The sequence below is a fragment of the Aptenodytes patagonicus genome, chromosome 7 (genome assembly GCF_965638725.1).
Source record: "Aptenodytes patagonicus chromosome 7, bAptPat1.pri.cur, whole genome shotgun sequence".
Classification (NCBI taxonomy): domain Eukaryota; kingdom Metazoa; phylum Chordata; class Aves; order Sphenisciformes; family Spheniscidae; genus Aptenodytes; species Aptenodytes patagonicus.
Window position 1 is genome coordinate 37,464,280 of NC_134955.1, and position 27,033 is coordinate 37,491,312.

The 27,033-nt window shown below is 39.4% G+C and overlaps 1 protein-coding gene and 1 long non-coding RNA gene across 4 annotated transcripts; one reads left to right on the forward strand and one right to left on the reverse strand.

Moving 5' to 3' along the window:
- Positions 1–315: 315 nt before the first annotated feature.
- On the reverse strand, positions 316–13,831 carry ARHGAP11A (Rho GTPase activating protein 11A). Of its 2 annotated transcripts, XM_076344914.1 has the most exons (12): positions 13,703–13,831; positions 11,082–11,152; positions 10,650–10,746; positions 9,844–10,094; positions 9,157–9,317; positions 8,906–9,052; positions 7,089–7,163; positions 6,269–6,436; positions 4,892–5,027; positions 4,434–4,542; positions 3,395–3,542; positions 316–2,973 (listed from the first exon to the last, which is right to left on the reverse strand). In XM_076344914.1, the coding sequence occupies exons 1-12, from the start codon at positions 13,829–13,831 to the stop codon at positions 1,385–1,387; spliced, it is 3,081 nt and encodes a 1,026-aa protein (XP_076201029.1). In that variant the 3' UTR covers positions 316–1,384. The 2 variants fall into 2 exon arrangements, with proteins under 2 accessions (XP_076201029.1, XP_076201030.1); XM_076344915.1 differs by lacking the exon at positions 7,089–7,163.
- Positions 13,832–14,236: 405 nt separating this feature from the next.
- LOC143163486 (uncharacterized) lies at positions 14,237–26,810 on the forward strand. Of its 2 annotated transcripts, none has more exons than XR_012995909.1 (3): positions 14,237–14,761; positions 15,813–16,490; positions 26,072–26,810. It is a non-coding gene; the product is annotated as an uncharacterized LOC143163486 (long non-coding RNA). The 2 variants fall into 2 exon arrangements; XR_012995910.1 differs by lacking the exon at positions 26,072–26,810 and adding an exon at positions 20,224–24,415.
- Positions 26,811–27,033: the final 223 nt, after the last annotated feature.

The following is a 27,033-nucleotide window of genomic DNA, read 5'->3' on the forward strand; positions in this document are numbered from 1 at the left end:
TGAGCTGAACCAGTTCAGGTAGTAAGTTGGTGGATATGTGGGGAAGGAGGCAGGGAACAGAAAGCAAGCAGAACTATTCTTCATTGACATATCACTCAAGAAATTTAGAAGCCTACTCCTGCTAAATTATGTTGCACCATGCCTTTTGCTAGTTGTGAGAATCACCAAGATGTATCTAAGATGAACAAAAAGGAGAGCCAGAACAGAATCACTTCTGACTTCAGTATTTTCAAACTTACTCATTTTTGATGTCCACAGTCTGCATATGACAACATAATCTAAATTTCTAAGTCATTATAGAAGAATGGGCTCAGAAAAGGGACAAAACCAATGGTTTTATTAAAACCAGAAGTACCCAGTGCTTTCAGCTCTTACATTTTGCCAATAAGCAATTCGTACATACAGAAAGCTAACGAACAGTCTCAAGTGTTTACTCTTAAATAATTTTACAACTGATGGCAGACATAAACAGTTTTAATTCCAAAAGATGTAAACATTTGCTCATGCAAATCAAGTTTTAACACACTATGGCTTCTTACATTCGTCTCTTGCAACATTATCAGCATCCAAAACCTGCTTCTGCACCACCTAGTTAACACTATTCTATTGCTCTAAAAATAAGTTAAAACCATCCTTTCATATTAAGATAAAACATTTTACTGCTCACAACTGAAAATACTCGATACCTATGTATTGCAGAACACATTGCTAGATGAAGTTTTAAGACTTTACTTCTTGAATAAACTGCACATTTATTTTCCATGCGTTCTAACAATTGTCCAGTGTGTCATGTCAAAATATAATTCATTTACCTACTCAACAAGGAAAATATGCTCCCAATTTACTCCAATAGAAATAAAAACCATTGCCTTGAAGTAGAGCTGGTGTAAGGTCCAACTTAAATATCAAAGTAGTGCTACAATACAGTTAAAACTAAGAAGTAAATAAATTTAACTACCAATACTCAGCATCAAGACATTTTCCTTCACATGTCTGTTAGTTTTGTTTTAAATGCTTGAGAATTCTTTTTAAAAAACTTTGTACTTAGTCTAAATACTGCAAAAATTGTTTTGGGAGATGCAGCATGTTTTTAGAAGCTGAGATAATCAAATATGAGATCTAACACAAACATTTGTAAAAACAGGTTATTTTTGTTTTAGAAGTCAAATTCATTTGGATGAACTGACTAGCATTTACAAAAGTTTCAGTAAATGAAGAAAACCTCAATGTAAAACAAGTTATTTGTACAAGTCCATGACTCGTACAGTTAAAAAAATAAATCAAAAAATACAAATAATTAGAGCTAAAAAAATAATCATACAAATTTAGATTTTCCAAGGACTAACCGAGTTACAATAAGCCCATTTAGCCATCATATTTGATCTTATAAGTCTACTGGTTTTGCAGTTGGTAGCAGTTTCACTTTAGATATTGGATTCTTTGGAGAGCCTCTATAGCGAACTCTTTCTTTTCCTGGAGCACTTCTTCTGATTGTAGATTTTTCTGGGGCAGCACCTGGAATATTTATATTTGTGTTAACTCTTAAACTGGATTTCACTGTTTCATGATTGGTTAGATCTTCTAGAACAGTCTTTGATGGATGAACAGTCACTTTCTGTTCATGGATTCCAGCAGTTCTGACAGAAACATCAGGCTTGTCTGATGGATTTAACGGCCTGTAACATGATTTGGATGTTAAGTCTAGCTGCTTATGAGATACAGAAACTTGGTCATACATACTTTCACACTTGAGTGGCAAAGCCACAGAATTCTTCGAGGGCTTTTCTGTGCAGGAGAACAGCGCAGAATCATAGCTCAAAGATTTAACAAGTGGTGAACCAACATCACTTGCTTTAAGCAGCTGAGAGCTTACAGATCGTCTGTTAGCCTCCAATAAGGAATTCATTCTTCTTACAGACTGTCTAACAGGAGTACGCTGAAACTTAAGAGGTGGTTTAGTTTTGCTTGCAGAACTTGGATCATTTAATGAAAGCTTGTTGAACCATAGTATGTGGTCAGAAACCTTTCCACGGTCAGAAACAGTTGATGTTTTAGTTAAAGTTTTATCAGAATTTTCAGCTTGCAAGTATTGGTTGCCTACTTCATTTTGTGATTTAGGCAACTGCGAAGTAGGAAGCTGTCCTGCCACAGAAAGTTTAGTGGCATCTTCTTCCAAATTACAGCATTTTACCATACAGTTTTCAGCTGTGTGTGAGTGCTTTAATTCTATTCCCTCTTTTCTTCCGAAGGAATCTAATTTGTTTAAGTCGTCTTTTGATGAACTGTTCTGAACAGTCAACTTGTCTTCCCTGGCCAGTACTTGAGGCACAGGAAGTTCTGTTACATTTTTTATATCTGGTTTCGGGACCTGAAGTTCAATCTCAATAGAAGTTTTGAAGTTTCTTTTCTCCATAACTTTAATTTCATCGTTTTTTGATTGCTGATTATCAATAGCATAAGATTGATTAAATTGGTGCAACAGCTCTCCGGATTTTGTATTTGCTAGATTTTCCGAAACTTCTTGAGCTAACAGTTCTTTCTCCAGACTGAGCCCTGTGAGACACAGAGTTTCATTTAATGTTTCTCCTGCTACATCTGAGAAGGAAGATTTTGTATCACCTATCAAATTATGACAATTACTTCCAGATGCAGAAAAGGCTTGTTTAACTTTCAGTAATGTTTCTGCTGTTGAAGTACTTTCATCTTCACAAAGAAAAAGTTCTAAGCTGTTGTCTTGTTTGCTTACAGTTGTGGATTTGAACTCATCTGGAACAACTGGTGGCTTTCCAAATACCAAAACAGATTCTGAAGAACTGATTCCCGTTTCAGGGTGTCCTGGTAGAATTCCCTCATTCCTGCTGATCGCCTGAGAATCTGTAACAGTAGGACTATTCCATGACATTCGGTGAACTACTTTATCGTGGCATTTTGGAGTTAGAAAGTTTTCTTCTGACTTGCTCACATTCTTTGAACCTTAAAATAAATATCACAGTGTTTAAGAATATCATCTTGCGATTTTAATGGTCATTATAGGCAAAATTCTTGCTAAGACACCCCAATTATCAAAGCAGCACTGAATTTAAAGATGCCATTACTCCCTTAAGTTTCAGAGATGTGAAAAAAAAGTCGTAATATTAAGAACTGAAATCACGTATCTCATCCTGCTAAAAATGAGATAACTAACAAAAGAGAACTACTAAAATACACTAAAAACACAACAAGCCTGTCCTAAACCGATTCTTTTTCCCCAGGAGCCACTAACATTCAAGTAACTTTTGTCCTACTAGCTAGAAGCACTTTTAATCCAATTGCTTTTATACCTTTATCCATAAAGTTACTTTTGCTTTATAAAAGTGAAAGTTTTCCCATGTAATATATTCTGTTAGATACTTACCTTTCTTAAGGAATTTTTCATTGACACATGGGCTGAAGAGTACATCTCTTTTTGCACATTCAGTTCTGCTTTCCAAACCTTGTTGACTTGCAAGACGCCTTCCAATGTTTTCAGATCTATTACCCACTGCACATCCTGATACAATATTCTTGAACAAACAAAAGATGTTAATTACTTTCATATAAAAAGTAATGGAATCCCATTTACAGAGGAACCTCCAGGAAAAGGCTATGCAAATCAGCCACAGCAGCCTTTTCTTGGCCATAATTAATCTTCCCTCGATTCTCTGTAGACCTAGGTAGGGAACAACCCACCTGCAGTAAGATAGGCTTAACCACACCCTGAACATAGTGATTCTGTGCATAAGCTCTGTAATATCAGAATTTCAGGAACTGTGAGACCTACTGATCACAAGTGTGGTGGGTTGACCCCAGCTGGCAAGTAAGCTCCCATCCAGCCGCTTGCTCACTCCCCCAACTCCCCAGCAGGATGAGGGAGAGAACTGGAAAGGCAAAAGGAGCTGCTTGCTCACTCCCCCGACTCCCCAGCAGGATGAGGGAGAGAACTGGAAAGGCAAAAGGAGGCGGGGGGGGGTGGGAGGGGCGGGGGGGGGTGGGAGGGGCGGGGGGACAAAAACAAAAAATCCCCAAACCCACAAGTGATGCAAAAGCAATCACTCACGACAAGTAGACTGATGCCCAGCCAGCCCCTGAGCAGTGGCTGCTTTGCAAAAACTTCCCCCATCCCAGTTTTATTGGTGAGCATGACATTACATGGCATGGAATAGTTCCTTGGTCAATTCAGGTCAGCTGTCCCCTGCCCCAGCCTCTTGCCCCATCCCAGCCAAACCCAGTACAAGCTGATCGGTTACTGCTATGAAAATAAACCTAGGCCTTCTTGTACTTGATAGCAGGTCCAGTTATGCTGTGATCCCTCCATTACCAAATAAGTCCTTCCTGCTACTGAAAAGCAGTGCCCAAAACTTAGGATCAAAATTTGCACGGTAACAAGAAGACTGGGTTAGAAGCAGAATACTTACCATTTCTCTATTGCTTTTCCCCAAACCAAACTTTAAGCGTAATGACCTACGAACCATTTCTTTTCGGCTAATCTTTGGAGAAAAACAACCTGTCTTTCCTGATTCAGCCCTGGGAGGACAGAGGGGAAGAAGTGACATGCAAAAAACTCTTTAGGAGGTCAATGAAAACATCCTGACACTTATTTATGGTTATTTCCTCTAGTTTTACTTCTTCTATTGCCTTCTTGACAAGCTTTTATAATAGGCACAGGAGGCTACTATACCAGATCTTATTTTGTTTTGAGCTCCATTTTGCCACATTGGAAGATCTGGTGATTTTAAGATTACTATAAAAATTTGGTATGTTTTGAACACCAAAAAAGATCATTTTAAAGACAGATTGAAATTTTACACATCATTAGTTAAGGGGTCTTGACTTTCCAATTTATCTTCAGTTTCTGAGAGCTAAGGCAAATTACCTGTATAATTTTTTGCTTGCGTGTCTTTTACTTCTTCTGTTCCCTGTACTAGACAGATGATTTTCACCACCAGTTGAAGGAGACAGTGAGGTTTGTGATGACTCAAGAGACACACAAGGGCTTGCTTCAAACTGAACTACAGGAACAAAATCATATTTACATGATCTTAAAATAGTCACATTTTTTCAGATAAAGAGTTAACAGTTAATACAGTAAAGAATAGGTTTTTAAACAGCACAGATTTGTGTGTTTATTTTGTGGAGTGCTGGCTTGAAATTACTTTGACTTCTACTTTTATTTAATATTAAATGAAGCTGTTGCTTGTAGCATCCATAGAAGCAGCTGGATTGCAATTAATTGCGTGCTACTGATATCACTACCTCAGTTAAGTTTCCACACTGCTATCATCAGATCAGTTCCTCAAATTATGAGCTTAATAAGAAAAATTAGATTCAGTCTTAATATTATTTGCAGTATGCTTTTTTACATACCTAGCCAGAACAGTTAAAGCAACAATAAATGAGAGAGTTGCTATTCTACTGAACTTTTTTATCACACAGATGCATTACTACCTTTAGAGAATGTAATTGCTTTGGTTTGCTTATCCATAGAAACAAGAATTTCATGGTGAGCATGAAATGACTTAATAAACAAAAGCAAGAAGTTTTATACCACTCAACTGCAGAAAAAAAATTGATCTTCAGGCAAAACATAGCCACTCTAGCAATTTCTTTTTCCTCTAACTTCAGTTGGCAGCACATTAAGGAACCAAACAAAAATAAAATAGGATTTGCAGAAGAGCCTGACAGCTGGAAGCACTCTAGTGGAATGAAGTAGTATTAAAGAATTATCAAACAAAAGTAAAACTTTTTCTATAGGATTTTGAGAATATTTAGCATCTAGAGAAAATAAGAGGTGATTGCATTCAAGAAAGAACCTTTATAATAGCAACAATTACATTTCACATAGAGCTAAAACCGGCTATTTAAATATTTAGGAGACGGAAGAAGGCTACAACTTTCAAAAGGTTGGAAGCATAGGCAGTCTTCATGGATTTGTGTGTTAAGACAGAAACGTGAGTATAACCTAGGTGATACACAGGGACTGAAAAAGATAAAAGGACATCAGGGTTGCAGATTTGAGGGATTAATATAACAGAAAACAAGAAACAGAATTTTGCTTTTGCTCAATCCATGTACCATGACAGTCACTGATGAACATAAACATAGACTATTTATTAAGACAGGAAAGTAGTGCAAGGAACACTGTTAAGTGAAGTTTATCAATGACTGCCTAACAAGAACAAAAGACTGTACATTTAAATTAAAAGCCATCAACAACCACTTCAAGCAGCAAGGAAAAATGAAGGCACTGTACCTGACGCTGGTGTTGAGCTGCTGTTAAAAATGCTACTTGGTAACAACTCAAAAGCAAAACTATGCTTAAAAGATCGTCTTTTCTTGCTGGACATGCCCTGAGAGCAATCAGTTGGAAGTTTACGCTTGGTGCTTGGAGTAAGAACCACCGGAGTCACTGATGAAAGGACTGAAATTAAGAAAACCAAATCTGCAATAACAGCTTAAATTGTCGAGAGTTTACTAAAATATAAACAGTTGTTTTTTTTTTTTTTAAACTCAAAGAAAATTGTTGTAAAAGCTTAGCCAACGTGCATGCGTTTTGAACAGGCAAAGCAATCGGTATAGCTTAGGGTTTGTTTTTTTATTTTGCTGTTTTTTTCCGCAAGTTAGAGTACCAGAAAGGAAAATCCAAAACCACACATTAATAAAATAATATAGGTATTAGGAGGGGGGGAGGAAAAAAGTATAGTAATCTTCTGTAAGAGACAGAGTAAGAGTGAAAGAATTTCAGTCCTGGCAAATTCATTCCCAAGATGATAAAATGCTGCACTACTGCACCGAAGCCTTAGTGTGCATTAGATAAAAAGCACAAGTTCAGTTGTGTAATCCTAGAACCGCACAGCCCGCTGCTGCAGTGATTGTAGCTGCTCCAAGAACTACAGTAAATGCAGTATCCTCAATAAATATGTATCTATATTCAAAGTTTTAAACAATTTAGATGTAATCACGTATCTTCAACTAAGTTCTAGTTCTTCAGTTAAAAAAATTTGTGGAATATAGTTGACAAATCCAGAAGATACTGCATGGGCTTTATTTAGTACAAATACACCAATACCTACCGCTTCTGCCTTGTTGAGGTGTAGTGGAGGGTGTTCTGTTAGATTTAAATTTATTCAATGCTCCACTAACAATATCTGAAACGCAAGACACACCGAGCAATCAAATTTAAATACGAAGTTTGTCTTGCTCTATTTTCAACTCATTTAGCTTGTACTCTTTCAGAGAGAAATAAAGCAAATCATTTTAAATGGGTGGTTGATGTAAAGAAAACTATAGTCCAGATCTTCTCACCAGAATAGTTTTTGTTGCTTTCACAATAGCTGAAAAATTCTATTTTCCTTAAAAAAAACAAAAGATTCATGCACAGACAACAGAAGTTTCTTGTAGAAAATTCTACTGGTCATTATAAAATCATAGGCCTTCTGATTTCTTGTAGGCAAACCTAGAAGGTTTCCACTGAAGTCTCTCTCACAGAAAGTCTCAGACTTTCTCACTTTACTGGACAGTCATCTTTGAAGCTGAAAAGCTCTTAGAACTTTGAAGTCAGGCCCAAATAGAAGTATGAAATTTTGGTCTTGTGAAGAAATAACGTACAACTTTTCTGTGAACTACATGTTTTTGTTTTGGGGTGGGTTTTTTTGGTTTGTTTTTTTTTTTTTTTTAAGGCAAAATTAAACCCAGCAGAGTAAATGCATGAAATTTTACTGCTTCTCCCACTTTTAAAAGTGTAAAATGGAAGTATTTTTATTAAGTTCTATTGCAACCTACAGTTGTATTTCCACGTGTTCATAGCAAAGCTTAGCAAACTATAAGCCTGCGGTACTTCTTTTATGGTGTCTGGTAGATATCAGGTAGTTTTTAAAAACTCATCTTTAAAAATAGATAAAGTGTAGTAATATTATGTTTTACTACATCTGGAGAAAGAATAGAAGCTGCCTACTACCAGAACCTATTCCACAGAATTAACAAATTCTAACTGCTTCTCCTCAAAATGTTAACATTCACAAACATCTATCACCTTGCAACTCCAGGATGATCTCCCTTCTTCAGAGTGGTAAAGTGTATTACACAAAAACCCCATGCCTTGGCTAAACATATACAATAATAAAGCCTTAATATCAATTGCTGTCAGGATTAATATTCCAGGTACATGAGCTAAATACATACTCATATTTTTATAGCAATACATACAAGATCAGTGTTATAGTGGATTTGAATCAAGTCAAGCATACGTATTCCATAGTATTTCCTCAAAGAGAATGCAGAACAGAGAATATACCATTTGATTGTCCATATTTGGCAAAAAACTCACCCCTATTGAATAGCTAAATTGCAAAAAAAAAAACCCCCCCCCAAAACCAACCCAACAGAACCATGATATCAGAGCACACAGTATCCAACAATATCGAATTCAGAGTTATATTTCGAGACACAAATTAGTTTCTCTAATTCAAAACACACATGCCATTTATATCCTTGCCTTCTCATGACCTAACTTATCAAAGTATGCAATATCTTTGAGTGTCCAAGTGTAATTTCAAAACTAGCAAAAAAAAAAATCTTCACTTTATCAGTGTTCTGCAACAGGATCTGAAGTTGACTCAGGAAAAAGCTGGAACATTATTCTGGCTTCACAAATCCAAACACAAGCAAAACAGCTTCTCTGGTAGACAACAGACACTAGAATAAACTCAGAGTAGATATACAATAAAGTGATGTGATTACTGAAGTCTTATATAGATTTTGCAAATCAAACCCAACAAATTTCACAGGCATCTATTCTGCTTGTGGAAGAAGCAAGTGCTTAGGATCAGCATACCTGAAGTCTCAAAATAATTCTATTTTAGTTGCTAAAACTTTCACACAACATACCTACCTCCAACACTTCGGTGCCTCCTCTTCTTACATTCACTGGGAGATTCATTTTCACTGTCTTCGTGGCCCCACAGTGAGGGAGTAGATTGAAAGGCATCAACACCTAACATTGCAGGAATCTTTTCCAAGATAAATTCTGGTACTTGTCCTGAATTAGTTGAGAAATTTTTTTTTTTGACGTTACTTAAAAAGTTGAAAAGCTGTATACAGGTATGTGCAACAAGACATTTTGATAAACATTTATCATCTTACCTATTTCTGCTGCATGGTCAATAAGTGTTTGCACAACAGCAGCTTGCAAGCGAATTTTTTTTTCTGTACTGGCTGACATCTTTTCATTTTCATTCGAGTGCAAGAGGTTGGGTGCAAAAATCACTGCCAGGTTACTGCTATCCATTCTGTTTTCATTGGATCTTAACAAGAAAAGGTTTTTTTACACAAATTATCAGGACATAAGCAGTAGAGCGAGAAAAGACCAAATAAGACAAATGTAGTTGAAAAAAAAAAACCCCAACCAACGGAGTAATTCGCTTGAGTGCTCACATACAGAGATTAATGTGTAGACTTAAGCACCCCAAGCTAGGTAATCACATGACTACGTCATTGAAATCAAGAGGTTACAGACCCTAGTTAGTTTTGGGGAATGCCAGGTATCAGTTAGATTATGTTAACTTTATCAGTCACTTCTTTTGCTTTCCAAAGAAGCATGAGGAATACAGCTATGAAAGAATGGAACAAAGTTAAGTCTCCAGCAAAACAAGGTTTTATAAAGAAAACACTCTGGATTTATGAAAGAAAAGATCATGACTGAATTCTAGTGAATGACTGCAGATAAAGTTTAAAGTCACAAACCACTCACAGCAAGTTACAGCAGTTGCCTGGAAAGAGAAGTTGTTAAAGAAATTGGGAGGTGTTTACAAGCAGTCTCTTTACACTGACCGTAGGGACACAGTTCTCAGAAAGTTGAAAAAGTATCTCAAAGCTTCAATTGTTCTGTCGGCCATCAAACACGACAGCAACACAGTTGCAGTTTTCTTCTCGTTTCCTAGCTGCTGAGCTTTGAAAAGGCCTTCCTGCAGGTGAGGTGGAAGGATGGGTTCTGGCAGCTCTCTAAAGAACTGTTTAAGAAGCCCTGCAACATCACATGGCAGCGCAGCTGAGAGGCAGTTTTCACCTTGATCCAGTTTACTCTGAAATTGTTCATAAGAAACATGATTTGAAGTCTTCAACATACTGTCAGATTTCTAAGTTTAGGTATTAATCCTCTAGCCTGTATCAGAAAAGACAGTCACATCTTCCCCATTTTTAGTTTCAGCCTTGTCATGTTTTACCTAACTTCAGTATCTACAAAGAGACACAGACTATGTTGTCAGACCACATGTGTTTATTTACAGGTTTCCCATGTATGCATCCTTCTGGGAGAACACTGCTAAACAAATATCCTCACAGTATCCAGTGTGCATACACTTGTTTAGTCACAAGTGTATTCTCACCATCTGGAAAGCTGAAGAATTTCCCGGGGGGGGGGAGGGGAAGGTGAGGTTCGCCAGTTTCTGGACTAAAAAAGGTGAGGTTCGCCAGTTTCTGGACTAGATCTCCTCTCATTTCTAAAGCAGGTAACGTTACCAGTCTACTTCCAATATTAAAACTCAAATATGGCTGAAGAGTCCAAAAACTAAAACATGCAGATGATCAAGTGAAATGCAGATTAAAAAAAAAAAAAAAAAAGAGGCTTTAGAGAATACCTTTAAAGCTTTTAAACGAACAATAGATCCAGACTTTCTGAAGAGTCCCTCGGTATGAATGTGTTCTTCCAAATATTCACATGAATCAACAAGAAAGCTGAGGAAAGAACAGTAACATACTTCTGACACCTAGAATAAAACTTTTTTTTTTCCCCCAGAAAAACTATTTCATGATAAATAGGTAAAACTTAATATATAGGAAAGTTTTCCCCCAATGACAAGAAGCATAAAGAAATACAACTGAATGATAGCCGTGGCTTTGAATTCCCCATCTAACTTCTGCATCCCTCCTTCCCCACCTGCAACTATTCTTATATCCCCCATAAGCTTTATCAGGCCTGGAATAAATATCATGCTTCCTCTTCTGACAAGAGTTCAATACTATAAAGAGAGCAAAGTAAGCATAAATCTAAATACACAGTGTTAATTTACCTCGGAATATAACCATATTCTGGCACAAGTGATTGCGGTAACGCATGAAAAGATATTCCAAAGATTTTACCCTAAAACACAAAATGCAATTAATGTTATTCAAAAGTTGATAGGGTTACCAACTACATATTACAGAAAAGCACGCATTCCACAAAGTACAAACAGAAGGGTAGTTAAGACAAAAAACAAAGTCTTTCAGATAAGGTAGGTAAGAGGTATTGTCAGGAAAAGCACTATCATCTCTGGATATCTGAGCCTATGCTGATTCTAGTTACAAGTAACACCCTAGATTACTGTGAAAGAATAGAAAGGTCTTCTGCAGTATGTTTTGCACTTTTTATTTTACAAGGAGTCAGTCTTCCTATAAGGCCCCCAAATCAGTAAGGATATTAAAGAGACCGTTCTGGAATCTCACCTTACCTTTTCAAATTGACTAAATCCTATTTTTCTTAAAAATGAACACAACACATTTGAAATAACTTTTTTTTTTTTAAAGTTATTTTTTTTCTTCATCTGAGGCACTCAAGATTGCTGTTTCAGGAAGGATTAAACTCAACTGAATAGTCTAGAAAACTGTTCTGAACTCTCATATTTAGCATTTGTATTTAAGAAACTGTTATAACTCTACTGCCTTATAGCAAGACATCAGAGTATCTGTTACATACTAGAAAATAAGCAATTTCTTCAGTCATTACTACTGATGCTCACCTACAGCATTTTTTTTTTAAATGTTTACCTGAGGTTACTGCACAGTTGTTTCAGTTATAAAAGCCCACATTTCAATGTAACAACTTGTACTTTTTTTTCTTTGCCCCACCTCTTTTCTATTTATATTTGCAGAACATGCAAGCCAGCCCCTCCCCCAACCAGAAGGGGATTAGGATCGTGCGGAACTTGTTATCAGAGATGAATGCAACTCTTGGTCATTTATACGTGAAATTCAAAGTGCTGACCATGTTGGGAAACTAGTTAATCAATAACTAACCCATTAGGCCACCTTGGGCCTGTCTGTCCTACAGAAAACAAGCATAACAAGATAAGGAAAGAGAAGCAACACGTTTGTCATTGTATTCCAGGTTGCTATTAAAAGTACAAAAAGGTAAACAACTCCAAGATATAATGTTTTTCTGTATTTACAAGATTATGTAATAGAGAATTCCAGTGGCTTGTAATTCAACATTTAAAATTCGTAACTGATATCCTCACTTTACCAGGTTTTGTTTCAAATATCAGAAGTTGCGATTTAAGTTCTTAAAATAAATGTATGTCTGTTCCCTTACAATAGAAATAGAATGCCCCCTGGCAAAACAAATGTTATTCTATACCTTTTCCTACCTTGCTCAGTTGTATTTAAATATACATTTTCTTCCCTGTATAAAATTTAAGCACTACAGACAGCTATATAGACATCTTTTATTATGACATACATATATTATTCACAGTTCTTATTACCTTCCCTTCAAATAAAAAAAAAAGTCTAGAACCACGTGCTTGATGTTGACAAGGGGGAAGAAACTAATTCTAACTTTACTCTTGCTCTCTCCCTTTCCAAACAACCCAACTCAAGCATGTGTTTTCGCAACTTCTTTGGTTTATATTGACCAAGGGTTACTGCAGCATTTTGCAATATCTTCTCAGCCTTACAGAAAGCTCGTTCTGAGAATGTTCCGTTCTGTGCCATATCAGTTGCACAGGGATCTTAAGACTTGATAGCGGTCCGCGCTGTATAAATTAGAGTCTACCAGAAGATCCGTGTTCTGAAATGGACTTCAATGCTGTATAAACTGGCACCATTATGATACTTCAGTTTTAAATAAGAGTCCTGAGACAGAAAACACACTTTTTTCCTTCAACGTATTCAAAGTAGGTATTTAAGATAACAGGACAGATTTCATTCCTCAGAGCACAGGCAAATCAAGGCCAGATCTGTCTGTACCAAAATACCCACAGTCATGTCTTATACTAAGAAACCATGCAAATAAAGCCCTTCAAACCAAAAATTTAAAGAACCAAGTAAAGTAAAAGACATAAAGCTTTTAGAAACTACAGAGTAGCTATGTATTCCAAAAAATAATACAACCACTAAGATTTAAATTCCATAGTGAGTGACATTAAGCGGAGTAAAGTGTAAAAAGCTCTCGCATAGACCAGAGGCACGCACGCGTGTTTGAGAGAGTATCAACTGCATTAACAAAAGGAGGAACGCATCTCGTTCACCGTCTGGTCTGCCTTGCAACATTCAGGTCCTAAACGGGCGGGGGGAACGCAGCATCACTAAACCATTACCTTACTAAATCACAACACGCCTATCCTGACGACCGTCTGGAGCACTTGCTCGCTGAGGAAAAGGGGGAAAAAACGACTTTCCCCATTGCAGGGATGAAGGCGTTTCCCCACGGGGGGAGGTTATGCCCTGCCGGGGGCTAGCAGGAGCAACAGCGTTACGATAACGTCACTGACGCCAGAACCGGTGGCCACCCGGCCCCACCGGGGACAGAAGACCGGCTCCCGGACCCGCGTGAGCTTTGCTCCCACAGCGGCAACCGCCGTGCTCCCCCACCCCGCCCGGCCCGGGGAGCCGGTGCCCTCCGTCAGCGCCGCAGCGTTACCGCCCCCCTTACCTCCGCGGCCGCCGCTCCCGGCTGCTTGGCCGCCACCAGGAAGCTCCCGCTCTTCACCTTAATCCCGTAAGAGGCCCGGAGCTCCTCCAACACCGCCAGCCGCACCAACCTTCGCCTCTGCTCCGCCATCCCAGCGCCCGCCGCCTCCCCGACCTCTCGCTCCCCAGCCCCCCGCTGCCGCCGCCTCTCAGACCCTGCTCAGCGCCATCGCGACCTCCCGACGCCGGACCCGACCCAGCCCCAGCCCCAGCCCCAGCCCCGCTCCCGCGCCGCCGGTAACCGCCTGGCTCAAACCCAGCGCCCTACCCCGCCGGCGCCCCTGATTGGGCCGCTTGCCGTTCGAAATCAGGCCCCAGCCGCCCAACGGCCAGCCGGGGCTGCCCCGGCGGCGCCTGGTTCCTGCGCCGCCTCTCAGCCTCCCTCAGCTCCCGAGACCCCGCGCGCCGCCATCGGGCGATCGCGCTGGCTACCTAAAGGCCCCCTCTGCCGGCCGCCCGTGTGAGGGTGCTATGGCGACTGCGGAGGGGCCGCGCCCTCTGGGAACTCCTGGGGCCGGTTGCCGGGGGGGCGTCGGCGTCGGGGAGCAGTCGAGCGCTGCGGGGGGCTGCCCGGTCTCTGGGCAGTGGGAGACGGAGCGAGCCAGCAGCCGGGATAGAACAACAGGCGCAGCAAGACGGAGGGTCCTCAAGCACTAAAACCGCCACGTTTCCAAATTCCCCTCACCCCCAGCAAGTTTCAGGCCAGTGTTACCGAGTTTGGGGTTGGTTTGGTTGGTTGTTTACTTGAAAATAAATTCAAATTTAAAATCGTAAGCCACCGCGGTTTTGTGGATAAATTGAATTCTTCAAGGAGGAATGAATACACGATGTCAGCCTTACTTGATTGTAATGGTGGTGTATATTGGGATAGAAAAAAGATTAAGGATCTTCGCACCTAGTTCAGTCAGCGATGTTACTTCCTCCTGCATTAGCTTTCGTCTGTGCGGATCCGTCTAAGATGATTCATCATTTTCTCTGGACAAAACCACAGTTTAAGTGGCAGTTAAGCCATTAGCACCAGGTTTGTTTGTACTTTATAAATTTGGGTTTGCTTACCTATTCCGTACTATGTTCTCATGCACCTTCTCCAGGAGGGTCATTTGGGGTTTTGCGCTATGTTGTTATAGGAAGAACTGCATATGTTTTTTTTTTTAAGTTTGTATTCCAAAGGTAACTCTTCAAGTGTTAATAACAGTCAAATTAATGAAATGCAATTTTTCTGTGTAGAGTCAGAAATAAGAGCTGTAGTAAAAATAAGCTTTCCAGCTGTTACTTTATACATGTTCTGGTACTACTTCTAAAGTGAGTCTTACTTCACTGAGAGAAAGAGAATACCACAAAGCTTAGACACAGAATGATAATAACCACGTTATGGTGCTCTGAACACCTATGGACACAAAAGCTAGAGAATAAAGCAAAAGGAGAATAGCTAGAGTTTTTCCTAAAGTCATCAAAATATAAACAGGAAAAAAACCCTAGAAAGTTACGTGGAAGAAAGACCTAGCAGCAATAATAAGTACCAGATTAGACATGAATTTTCTTAAGTAAAACCCCAGGATTTTGATTACAGATGTCAAAATCATGTCACTGAGCAAAAGTACTCCTCTAAATGTAGTTTTAGTGCAGCTTTACTATAAGTATTATTATCTGTCCTGGATATCTGTCATTGAAAGTACATGAAAATACAGAATTCCAAACCCTAAAATATCACTGATGAGAAAAGTAGAATTAAAGGCATAAAATAAATAGGTGTCATAAAATTTAATTTAAGCAATCTCTATCCAACGTAGTTTTCTGTAGTAATGATGAATTACACAAGAGGGAGCTATGATCTGGTAAATATATCACAACTTTTTATGTTAAGAATTTTCTGTTCAGTATTCACATAAGAAAAAACACATGGTGATAGCATGTGCTGTATTTTTTTCCCCAAAAAGGATGGAGGTAATCTTTTTACATTTTGCAGAAGATATTTAAAGCCATAGTATTATCTAGCAATTTTGTCAAAAACATTTGTCAAATATTTTAGAATCCTTTAGGTGACTATTAACATATTTCTGCTTTATTTACAGGTAGAGACTGGAGCCGAAAAATTACTTTGCAAATAAGAACGAGGCATCTTTTTTGGAACCAGTTGTAGTATCCCAACTCAAATCTATTTCACTCTTTCAAAACTGAGTTAGAAAAAATGAAGTAAACAGCTATTTGGCTACTTTTTTTCCCCCACAGAATTGTCTAAGAATTGACATGCCAAGCTTCTGGCATTTTAAATAATTCTAATTTTCAGAGGCTATATGGGTGAAATCCTGTCCTGAATGAAGTGAATGGCATAACTCTTTTTGTCATCAGGAGAGCCAGGCTTACACTCCTTTTCGCATCCAGCATGTAATACACAAATGTATTTGTACACACACACACAGACACTTTTTTGCACTATCCATATAAATGTATATGTTTACATTTTGGGAGAAAAAAACCCCCGTGAGCACCTACATTTAGCATGGCATTTTGTGAACTTTGGAAGCTACTCCAGAAATGAGAGCTTTAAAAAAAGAAGTCAAATGTTTACTAATAGTCTCATTTCAGTAACCACTCAGAACAGTCAGTGGTCAAACCAACCAGAAACTCAGCCAGAGGAAGCAGAAACAAGCTACTTCAACGAGCAGAGAAACATCATGAGGAGTACGGAAAACAGACCTTACTCCGAAGTACCCCTCCCTGAACAAACTCAGAACGTGGTGGGAAAGAGTGTAAGTATCCTTCATTCTGGCAATACAAGGGCTGGTTTTGCCTTAGTACTTCAAGCAAACCAGCTGAGGGCAGAAAGATCATAAGGGCCGATCATGAAAAAGAAAGATCATGAGGGCAGAAAGCCAGACCATACCATCCAGGAGAAACTGTGAAAAATAGCTGCACGAGGGACGTTTACGCATTGATGTCCTCAGAGTCCGACTACTAGTACAGTTTATTCTGAACATCCTTACTCATTCTTGTCTCTTCCTGGCTTTCTCTCTTAATGAGGAATTATTTACTCCGATTCCCAGTTGTCATCCTTCCATGCTGTTCAGCCTGCATTTATGTTTGTTATGTCCCTTTTCCATCTCCCACTCCCTCCGCTGCTTTGTCTTGTCTTCAAAAAACAATTTTGCCCAGGACTGAAAGTGCCGGGGGGGATCAGTCTCAGGCAACGGTGTCCCTACTTGCAACCATTCAGAATTATGTCAGAAGCAAAACAATCTGGATAACCTTCAACATTTAAGGTTAACTATATCCCCTACCTCTGTGACTAGCTTGATGAAAACTAATTCCAGACCAAGAAAATAGTAAGGAAGAGGATTTAAAGTTTATTTGGAGTTAGAAAATAAGGTTAGAAAGAGTGTCTTCCAAACTGACGTTCAACATGAATTTCCTCTGAACCATGGTTTGAAGATAGAATAATTCTATTTAACCCACATTTCATTTGGGTTACGAATTTGGTCTCAACTTACCATCTTGTCACTTCAGGTTTTTGAAGAGACTATTGCAGAAAATTAGATATGACAATCTTAAAACCCTAGTATCAATTGTATAAATTGTTAACTCTATATCTGAGCTTGCTCCATATACAGATTTCTTGGGGAGAGATTATCAAAGCTAACTCATTCGAGTTTGAATGTTTCACACTAAGAATCATCAGTATTTTGTCTGAAATATTCTAAAACTTGATTTTGTGAAAAGTAGTAATTGTTTTTTATGTTCGCTAGTGCTGTAGTCAAATAAGTTTTTCTAGTGAAATTTTGGGACAGCTCTCAGAGAACAGCAGTATACAGCATACCTTTCCTCCATTTACTCTGCAAGACCACAGGTTTGAAGGAACGGAGGAATCACCATGTGAGGGAAAGGATAGCTGCATCTCTAATTTATGTAGGTGAAACTTTGGAAAAGCCTGAAGATTTCATAGGCAGATTCTAACTAGGCTAGGATCTTCAGTCCGTGACTAAACTTCCATGGCTATTGCACTGAGGAAGCATTTTACCTGTTCTTCTTTGGGGCTGGAGACAGTACTTCTGACACCTTCAAATGCTAATTAGAATAAATCAATTGACTGTGAGCAGGTTTCAAGTTCACCACATCATCTGGAACTCTGCTAGAAAATAAAGAATCAGAAAATGACTGAAAGTAACAAGATTTGTTGAATAGGCTGAGAAATTTGAAAAATTCCTTTTACCACACTAAGGAGAGGGACAATTTTTTTGAAGCCACATACTGTCTTGGAAACCAGCATGTGAAATTTGAAGAGTGCTGATTCCAAGCAGCTTAGCTACTGATGATACCACACTGGTCAATTCAACTCAACGTAGACACTTTCTGTTGTAAGTACTTGATGTTTTCAAGCATGGCTGAAGGTAAGAGTTTATACTTGATACTGTGCATGACATTTTGCACTTACAATACATTTCATTTTATCTTTAACAACGCTAGTAGGAAGACTGTTCTCTCTTTTCTGGTTTTCTCTCACTTCCAGTTCTTGTGCTTGAGTGGTTGAATGGTCTGAAGCTGGCAATTTACCTGTGATAGAATGATTTAACAACTAGACGTGCAATCTTCACCCATTGTTTTCAACCCTAAAACACAGAATTTAAAGTAAAAGGTGTTAAGGTACCTCTAACAAGGACAATGTTTTAAGCTGTTCCTCAATGCATAATATTCTCTGGTAAAACCAAAACATCGATCTGTACATCAAGCTGCAGGATGTACCTTTAAAATAAAAGCAGAGTTGAACAAGCCGTCTAACAGACACAGACTTTCACATCTGCTGCTTAAACCACAGCTGACTTCATGAGTTAAAATATAGCTTGATACAACCATAACATACTTCGAATAGTTATAGATTTCTATTTTATTGACATCATAGACTGTGGGGCAGCTTAAGCAACATGTAAGCAAGGCAGACCAACTGATGGTCTACTCAAGATGGAAATAGTAAATGAAGACTAGTAACGTTCACCTCAGTAGCTTGCAAATATTGCATTACAAGTTAAAAGATATAAGAAGCAATTGGTTTGCTTCCTACCTTAGTAGTAACATTAAAAAGATGTTGTGGTTTAATTTCAGTCGGCAACTAAGCACCACGCAGCCGCTCGCTCACTCCCCCCCCCACCCAGTGGGATGGGGGAGAGAATCGGAAGAGCACAAGTTAGAAAAACTCGTGGGTTGAGATAAAAACAGTTTAATAATTGAAATAAAATGATAATATGATAATAATAATAATACACAAAACAAGTGATGCACAGTACAATTGCTCACCACCTGCTGACCGATGCCCAGCCAGTCACCGAGCAGCGGCCCCCCCCAGCCAGCTTTCCCCAGTTTATGTACTGCGCATGACGTCACATGGTATGGAATGTCCCTTTGGCCAGTTTGGCTGTGCCCCCTCCCAGCTTCTTGTGCACCTCCAGCCTTCTCAGTCGGTAGAGCATGGGAAGCTGAAAAGTCCTTGGCTAGTGTAAGCATTACCTAGCAACAGCTAAAACATCGGTGCGTTATCAACTTTGTTCTCACCCTAAATCCAAAACACAGCACTGTACCAGCTACTAGAAAGGAAATTAACTCTATCCCTGCCAAAACCAGGACAAAAGAACAGAGGTACCCAGAAAGAAGAGTCAAAATGGAGAGGCAGGAGTTGCATTCTCCAGTTTAAATAAGGTTTATTTAACAGAAATCTGAAAGGTAAAAGGAGGCTAAAGCGAACACGGAGGTTGATGATGCATATTTCCACCTTAACATATGTGTATGACAACTGGGAATCCAGGGGAGGACCCAAGTACATAAATACATCCAAAAGCCCAGGAAAGATTTCCCAGAATTCAGGCCGCTGTCCTGGAAAGCATGCTTTTCTTTAACAATACTAGAAAAAAACCTTAAAAGTTTTAGTAGTTCTACAAATAGTAGCCTATAGTAGATAGAAAAAGCAGTCAGTGCTTTGTTGACGTCCTAGGCAATATCGATAATTCAGGATAAGTAGCCTCAGGGTGGATAATCTTTTACCCCCATTCAATTTTCCTAGAGCGCTCCATTTCTTAGGGAAGATACTCATAGCAGTCTCTTCTATTCTATTGCTATCTATAGGATAGCAATTCTATGTTTAGGTTTTTACTTTTTACTTTTACTTTAAAGGTATACAAAGCAAACCCAGTTTGAAATCCGGGTGTGATAGATTTATCTAATAACAATTTAAAATCGTTTCTAACTTTTGTTTTGGATGGCTTGTTTTGGTTTGGTTTGGTTTTTGTGGGGAGGGGGTAGCTTTTATACCCAGTATTTTTGGTTTAGACTTGAAAAAGAGCCCAAGTGCTTAAAGGCTTAGCTGGGTTTTTTCCCACCTATACCAGTTGTTCTTACAAGAGCTATTATCTACAAACCTGGTTTAAGGATATAGGTAGGATAATGACAGTTACCCTGCACTACTGTACAGAAATGCTTTTGTTTGTTTATATCTTGCAGCGATACAAGCTTATTTGGAAATCTGGGTCTTAGCTGCTGCTGCACCTCTTCCCGCATCAGCAAAGATTGCAGACTTCCCCAGCAAGTTTTCAAGGCATCTATTGCAAGTCTGCTTGTTCTCTAAACGCAGGGACAACAATAGCTTATTCAGTCTCAAGCAAGATCTTCAGGGCAGAGCAAAATGGTAATCATCTCCCTTTCAGAGGGAAAAAAAAGAGAAAAAAGGGAAGAAGGATGCAGTACCATAGATTTAATGCTGCTATCAGACAAAAAAACCCCAAACCATAATAGTTTCCTCTAACCAGGTCTGAATCAAGGGTCTATAGTGGCACTCAGAAGAAAAAAAAGCATCTCTTCCTCTCACTTCTCACCCTCCATTTTCTTTTTAAACTCTACTTAATACAAGCTCTTTTTTCAGCACATCCCTTTCATAAACTTCTTGTTAGGTAAAGGAGAAACTGATTTTTTTCATCAACTGGCTCCCTCTAATATCTTGTGAATCCTAGAACTTAGGGATGATACTGGTAATAGGAATTTTAATTTCCTTTTCTCAACTCTATGTAAGTAGAGACTGAGTTTAGAGGATTATGGAATGTTTCTGGTAGGATACTTTAATTTTGAAATAATAAATAGTTACTTCATTGAAGGGTTGGAAATTTTATATCCAAGGCAAAATCTGGGTTTTTAAAAACTCTGTGTCAAGAATTCAGTTTATTTGGGTAACCACTATTTTAGAATACAATTGTGTGACACTGATTTGAGCTGTAAGGGAAGCAGTTGCTAGGCTCTATGAGGTTATTAATGGAGTTGAGTCACTGAACAATTTTGTCAGTATTTGCAATGTGAAGAAATGATTTCTCATTCACTCTCAGGAAAGAGTGATGGGTTGTGTATTTTTCTGCTTTTGCGTAAGACTTTCAGGTATCTTATGTCTGTTATATGTGTACCCAAGAGATGTATCTTCCCAGTTCCCACTTCAGTTGGAAAGATATGGACGCATTGCCTAGTTAGCTTGAAAAATGAACCAAAGGCAGTATGGTTTTGTGGTGGGTTGATGCTGACTGGATGCCATGTGCCCACCAAAGCCGCTCTATCACTCCCCTCCTCAGCTGGACAGGGGAGAGAAAATATAGCAAAAGGCTTGTGGGTTGAGATAAGGACAGGGAGAGAGCACTCACCAATTACTGTCACGGGCAAACCAGACTCAACTCGGGAAAATTAATTTATTACCAATCAAATTAGAGTAGGGTAATGAGAAATAAAACCAAATCTTAAAACACCTTCCCCCCCCCACCTCTCCCTTCTTCCTGGGCTCAACTTCACTCCCGATTTCCTCTACCTCCTCCCCCCGAGCAGCACAGGGGGATGGGGAATGGGGGTTGTGGTCAGTTCATCACACATTGACTCTGCCGCTCCTTCCTCCTCACACTCTTCCCCTGCTCCAGTGTGGGGTCCTTCCCACCGGAGACAGTCCTCCGTGAACTTCTCCAACATGGATCCTTCCCACGGGCTGCAGTTCTTCACAAACTGCTCCAGCGTGGGTCCTTTCCACACGATGCAGTCCTTCAGGAACAGACTGCTCCAGCGTGGGTCCCCCATGGGGTCACAGGTCCTGCCAGCAAAGCTGCTCCAGCGTGGGCTCCTCCCTCCACGGGTCCACAGGTCCTGCCAAGAGCCTGCTGCAGCGTGGGCTCTCCATGGGGTCACAGCCTCCTTTGGGCACATGCATATCTGCTCCACCGTTAACCTCCATGCGCTGCAGGGGGACAAGCCTGCCTCACCATGGTCTTCACCACGGGCTGCAGGGGAATATCTGCTCTGGCGCCTGGAGCACCTCCTCCCCCTCCTTCTTCACTGACCTTGGTGTCTGCAGAGTTGTTTCTCTCACATATTCTCACTCCTCTCTCTGACTGCAGTTGCTGTTGCACAGCAACTTTTTGCCCTTCTTAAATATGTTATCCCAGAGGCGCTACCACCGTTGCTGATGGGCTCGGCCTTGGCCAGTGGTGGGTCCATCTTGGAGCCGGCTGGCATTGGCTCTATGGGACACAGGGGAAGCTTCTAGCAGCTTCTCACAGAAGCCACCCCTATAGCCCCCTGCTACCAAAACCTTGCCATGCAAACCCAGTACAGGTTTCTTCTCTGAAGAGATACGGTTTTGATCCATTGAAGTAATCATGCTGAGAATGTATTACTGAGACAACGCATTCATTCTGAAGACCTATGTTTCTAGAGTTTAAGGGTTAATAAAACTTCCTTGGGAGGAAATAAAAGCTTCAGACTGGTATAATTCTGTACATGGAAAGGAAATTAAGATTTGTCTTACATTACTCCACATTTATAGAATACTTGAGATCAGAAGTGCTTCATACACTATATGTAGGACTCAGCTCACCTGCTGAAATCCTGTCAGTTGAAACTACAAAGGCATTGACTTGGGCAGACCCCAAGGCAAAAGTTAGATGGACACAAAGCATCATGTTTTGTGTCACAGAACTTGTCACAATATTCCAGAAGGACAAGATTTTAGTTTTTCATTGTTGCCTTAGCAAATTGTTGTCACGTTGTGAACGTAGTGACTCAGAGGCAAAATGCCGTATTTATTTATTTATTTATTTATTTATTTATGGCAACACATTTGTTTTCATAGATTATCATAGAGTTTAAAGCCAGAAATGACTCTTAGATTGTCTAGTCTGACCTCTTGTATATCATAATCCAGCAATTGATGTACTAAGGGTAACAACTGATGGTTAGACAGTTTTTCTAATGGGAGAATGATGTGTGTTTGACTCTCTTGGGCACAAAAAACTGAAAATTGCATTCCTTGGCAAATGCTGTAACTGTTATGAAATTGTATAAAAGATGGGTATAAACCTCTCCAGCTACACTGATAATAAAGCAAGAATCTGAAACTCCATTTTATAGTCTACCCAGATCTATGGGCCTATTTTGAGGAAGCCCATCAGATCATTACTGGAGGAAGGTTTAGACTAAGAAACTAATTTCTAGATTTCAGACAACCTTTGGTATGAGGTGAAGTAGAATGGAAAAAAATGCCTCTTCTTCTGGCACATATTCTGGGCAGGTTCATATTCGAGATGCCTTGAGAATATAAAAATCAAAGAGCAGAAAGTTTAGATACTTCTAGTCCTGGGTGGAGGCTGAGTGGGGGTTTTAAAGTTGCTGTTCTGGACTTGTGCCTACAGTGGGATCTGAGGTGGAATGCAGCTGCCCAAGTGTTATATGAGGCACCCAAGGCTTTAGTCAGATATGCCATAGCATGTTTGAAGCAGCAGCTGTTCTGAAATCTTTGGAAGTTTAACTCCAGACCCAAATCTTGATGTTTTCTCTCCTGACTTTTGATCTCTCCCTTTCAATCGGTGTGGGAAGGAGAGATGGTAAAGCAAGCTGTGTATGGGAAATTAAAATGAGAACAAAAGCCTGTCCAAATTATGCAACAAGGATCATTATGCTATAAAATTGCTCTTCAAATGTGGCTGTCATTGAAAGATATTAAGATTTCAACAGTTATTTTCTTGATGAAGACTTAATTTCTTGCATAAAAAGGTTTTTAAGCTTGAAGCTGTGCCTACACAATTAGTGTCCTTTGGTTTTTGGAATGTTTGAAGGGTGCTAAAGGATTTGAATGTTATAGAAGTATTTTTCGTCACTACAGATCAGTTGTCTCAAACTACTTTCACAATAGCCTTATAATGTAAACAATTTACGAGTGTAATGTGTCGGTAGAGACAATGATCACTAGATCATTTTGCAATGGAACGTATGCAGTTTTAGGAACTCAGTGCAGGCTGAGTACAGCATGCTGCTGTATCTAGGACTAGAGTTGGGGTTGGACAAAAACAAGCAGTAACTAAATTTGATCTGCTAATTCAAAGGAGAACTTTACTGGAATACAGCAGAGAACAGAAGCCACAGATCCCCTTTTTTAACCCCATTCTCTGTTTCTGTTATGGAATGGGGTTTTCCTGTGTGCAGCGAGGCAGAAATAAGCTGTTTTAACATACCAACAGTGAGAGTGTTTGAAGAAATAAAATCTGTAGATGATATTCATGATGGCGTTGTTGTTTAGTTTCTGCATGGTGATGTACATGTCACTGGAGGGCTCTGCTGTGCATATCTGTAATCAAGTGCACACTTTGTCCTAGGAACAACAACCTGACGTGTGGTTTTAAGCAAAATTATTTTGAAGAGCACACACAGGCTTTCCTTCCTCAGTTTTCCCCCTAGTCATCCTATACTCATCAGTTACACAGGTTTTCATTGTGGGATTGTTATGATACCCCAGTGCTTGGGATGGGAAATCTGGCCCGTTTCTAACTCTGTCTTTCTCCTGCTGTGTGGTCCTGGGCTCCTCTTAAACCTCCATCTGTAAAAGGCTCTCTGTCTACTGAATGTTTAAAGGACAGTAGATAATTATTTTGTGGGTTTATTTAATATATTCCCCCAATTCTTTTTCCATTCTTTTCATCTTTGGAGTTGCTTTAATCTAATTTCTTTATACAAATTCACTTTTTTTTTCCCTCCAGCAGAAAAGATAATTGTATATGAACAAGAATATTCACTGTTATTTTTGTTACTTCTTTTTTTCCCCTTCCTTTTCTTTTTACACATTTATATTACAGATGTGCCTGCTGGACTTAGCTAGCATTTTAGTCTCCCTATGCTAGATGCTACGTAAATCCAGTAGGAGACAGGACCTATTAGGAAAAGCTTGGAATCCAAATAAACAAGGCAGCACATATTATTAGGTAGAAGAGGCACAGATCGATGATATGGCTTGTCTAGGAAGGTCAATGGCTAAGCTAAATACAGAATCCAGGTCTCTTGAAATTCAGTCCCACTAATGACCCACTGACCTACGCAACCTCTTTTTTCATAAAGCATCAGTAACTTTAACTGGGTAGAAGCAGTGGGACTGTGTGACTGTCGTGGTTTAATCTCAGTCGGCAACTAAGCACCACGCAGCCGCTCGCTCACTCCCCCCCTGGTGGGATGGGGGAGAGAATCGGAAGGGTAAAAGTGAGAAGACTCGTGGGTAGAGGTAAAGACAGTTTAATAGGTAAAGCAAAAGCCACGCACGCAAGCAAAGCAAACCAAGGAATTCATTCACTACTTCCCATCGGCAGGCAGGTGTTCAGCCATCTCCAGGAAAGCAGGGCTCCATCACGCGTAACGGTTACTTGGGAAGAGAAACGCCATCACTCCAAACGTCCCCTCCTTCCTTCTTCTTCCCCCAGCTTTATATACTGAGCATGACGTCACGTGGTATGGAATGTCCCTTTGGCCAGTTTGGGTCAGCTGTCCTGGCTGTGCCCCCTCCCAGCTTCTTGTGCACCTCCAGCCTTCTCAGTTGGTAGAGCATGGGAAGCTGAAAAGTCCTTGACTAGTGTAAACATTACCTAGCAACAACTAAAACATCGACATTGTTCTCACCCTAAATCCAAAACACAGCACTGTACCAGCTACTAGGAAGGAAATTAACTCTATCCCTGCCGAAACCAGGACAACATGCCTCGTTGTGTGAGCTTGCAGGCTTTTGAAACCATCTGCACTTCACAGCTAAGCATTGTTCAATGGTTAATCTTTTCTTTATCACATCTCATCGTATATTCTTCTAGCTTTATTACCTAAGTATTGTATTATGTATGTTTTAACTGTGTTATCTCATTCCTCATCACCTTAGATAAATGAAAACTGACTGTATTTAATGTTAACGTAGTCAGCAATCCTAATAAAACAAATTTGAAATTTCATGTCATAAAACTGTTTAATTTACAGGATTAGAATTAAGTGTCTGCTCATCTATTATTTTCAATTATTTTAGGAGAAAATGTAAAAGATGGCTGAAAGAGACTAAAACCATCGAGAATGAGAACTTAAGACAGCAGCTCAGAAGAAAAAAGAACAAAAAAGTTTCTTGGCACAGCTAACGAAAGAGGCAAATAAGAACCTACTGCTGTATACTTAAATTTCCTCCATTCTTTGTGATCTCTGGAATTTTGCACTTTTTAACATGACATTTCTGAATATCTCCATTTTCCAAATTGTCATATGGGACTTTTTCCACAGCTTTACTCTACTAGGCAAAGTAGTTCCAACTACTTATATATAGCTATTTTTACATATATGTTATTTATACGTTATTTTAAAATTTATTTTATTTTTAGTTACTTACTTTTGCTCCTAAAAATACACACACATGATCAGCAGTCGTCTAGGAAATGCAGAAGTTCTTCTGGGTTTTTTTGTCTCGTGACTACTGATAAGTTTAGATTCTTACTGCATCTGAAAAACATTACCTGCCTTCCACTTGAAGGCATTCACACTGGTGTCAAGATGTGTCAAGATCTGTTGCTGTGCCACCTCCAGTGAAAGGCTGTCAAGGTGAAAATGCTACGTGTCATCCTAGCTTCCCACGCTACATCCAATTTTAATTTACTCTTAAATTGCCACAATATCTTGTGAGTACTGTATTCCATCAAGTACATGTTTATAACCCATGTTTCATTCAAAAATAAAAAAATAAAGGAATACAGCAAAATAAAGAAATACTGCACTTTTCAGATTGTGGTATTTGTAACTGTTTTCGTCAGAAAGGAAAAGTGAAAATGAGTCATTTCCAATAGAAACAGACTATGAATTGCACATGCTCTCGGAGGAAATTTTGCCAGGAATGGAAGACTGGCATCCACCAGTTCCTGTGTCACAGCTGTAGGACTGCCTTTCCCCATTTCAGTTGAGATACTTTTCCCTTTACCAGTCAGATACTTCTTTAAATAACCTACA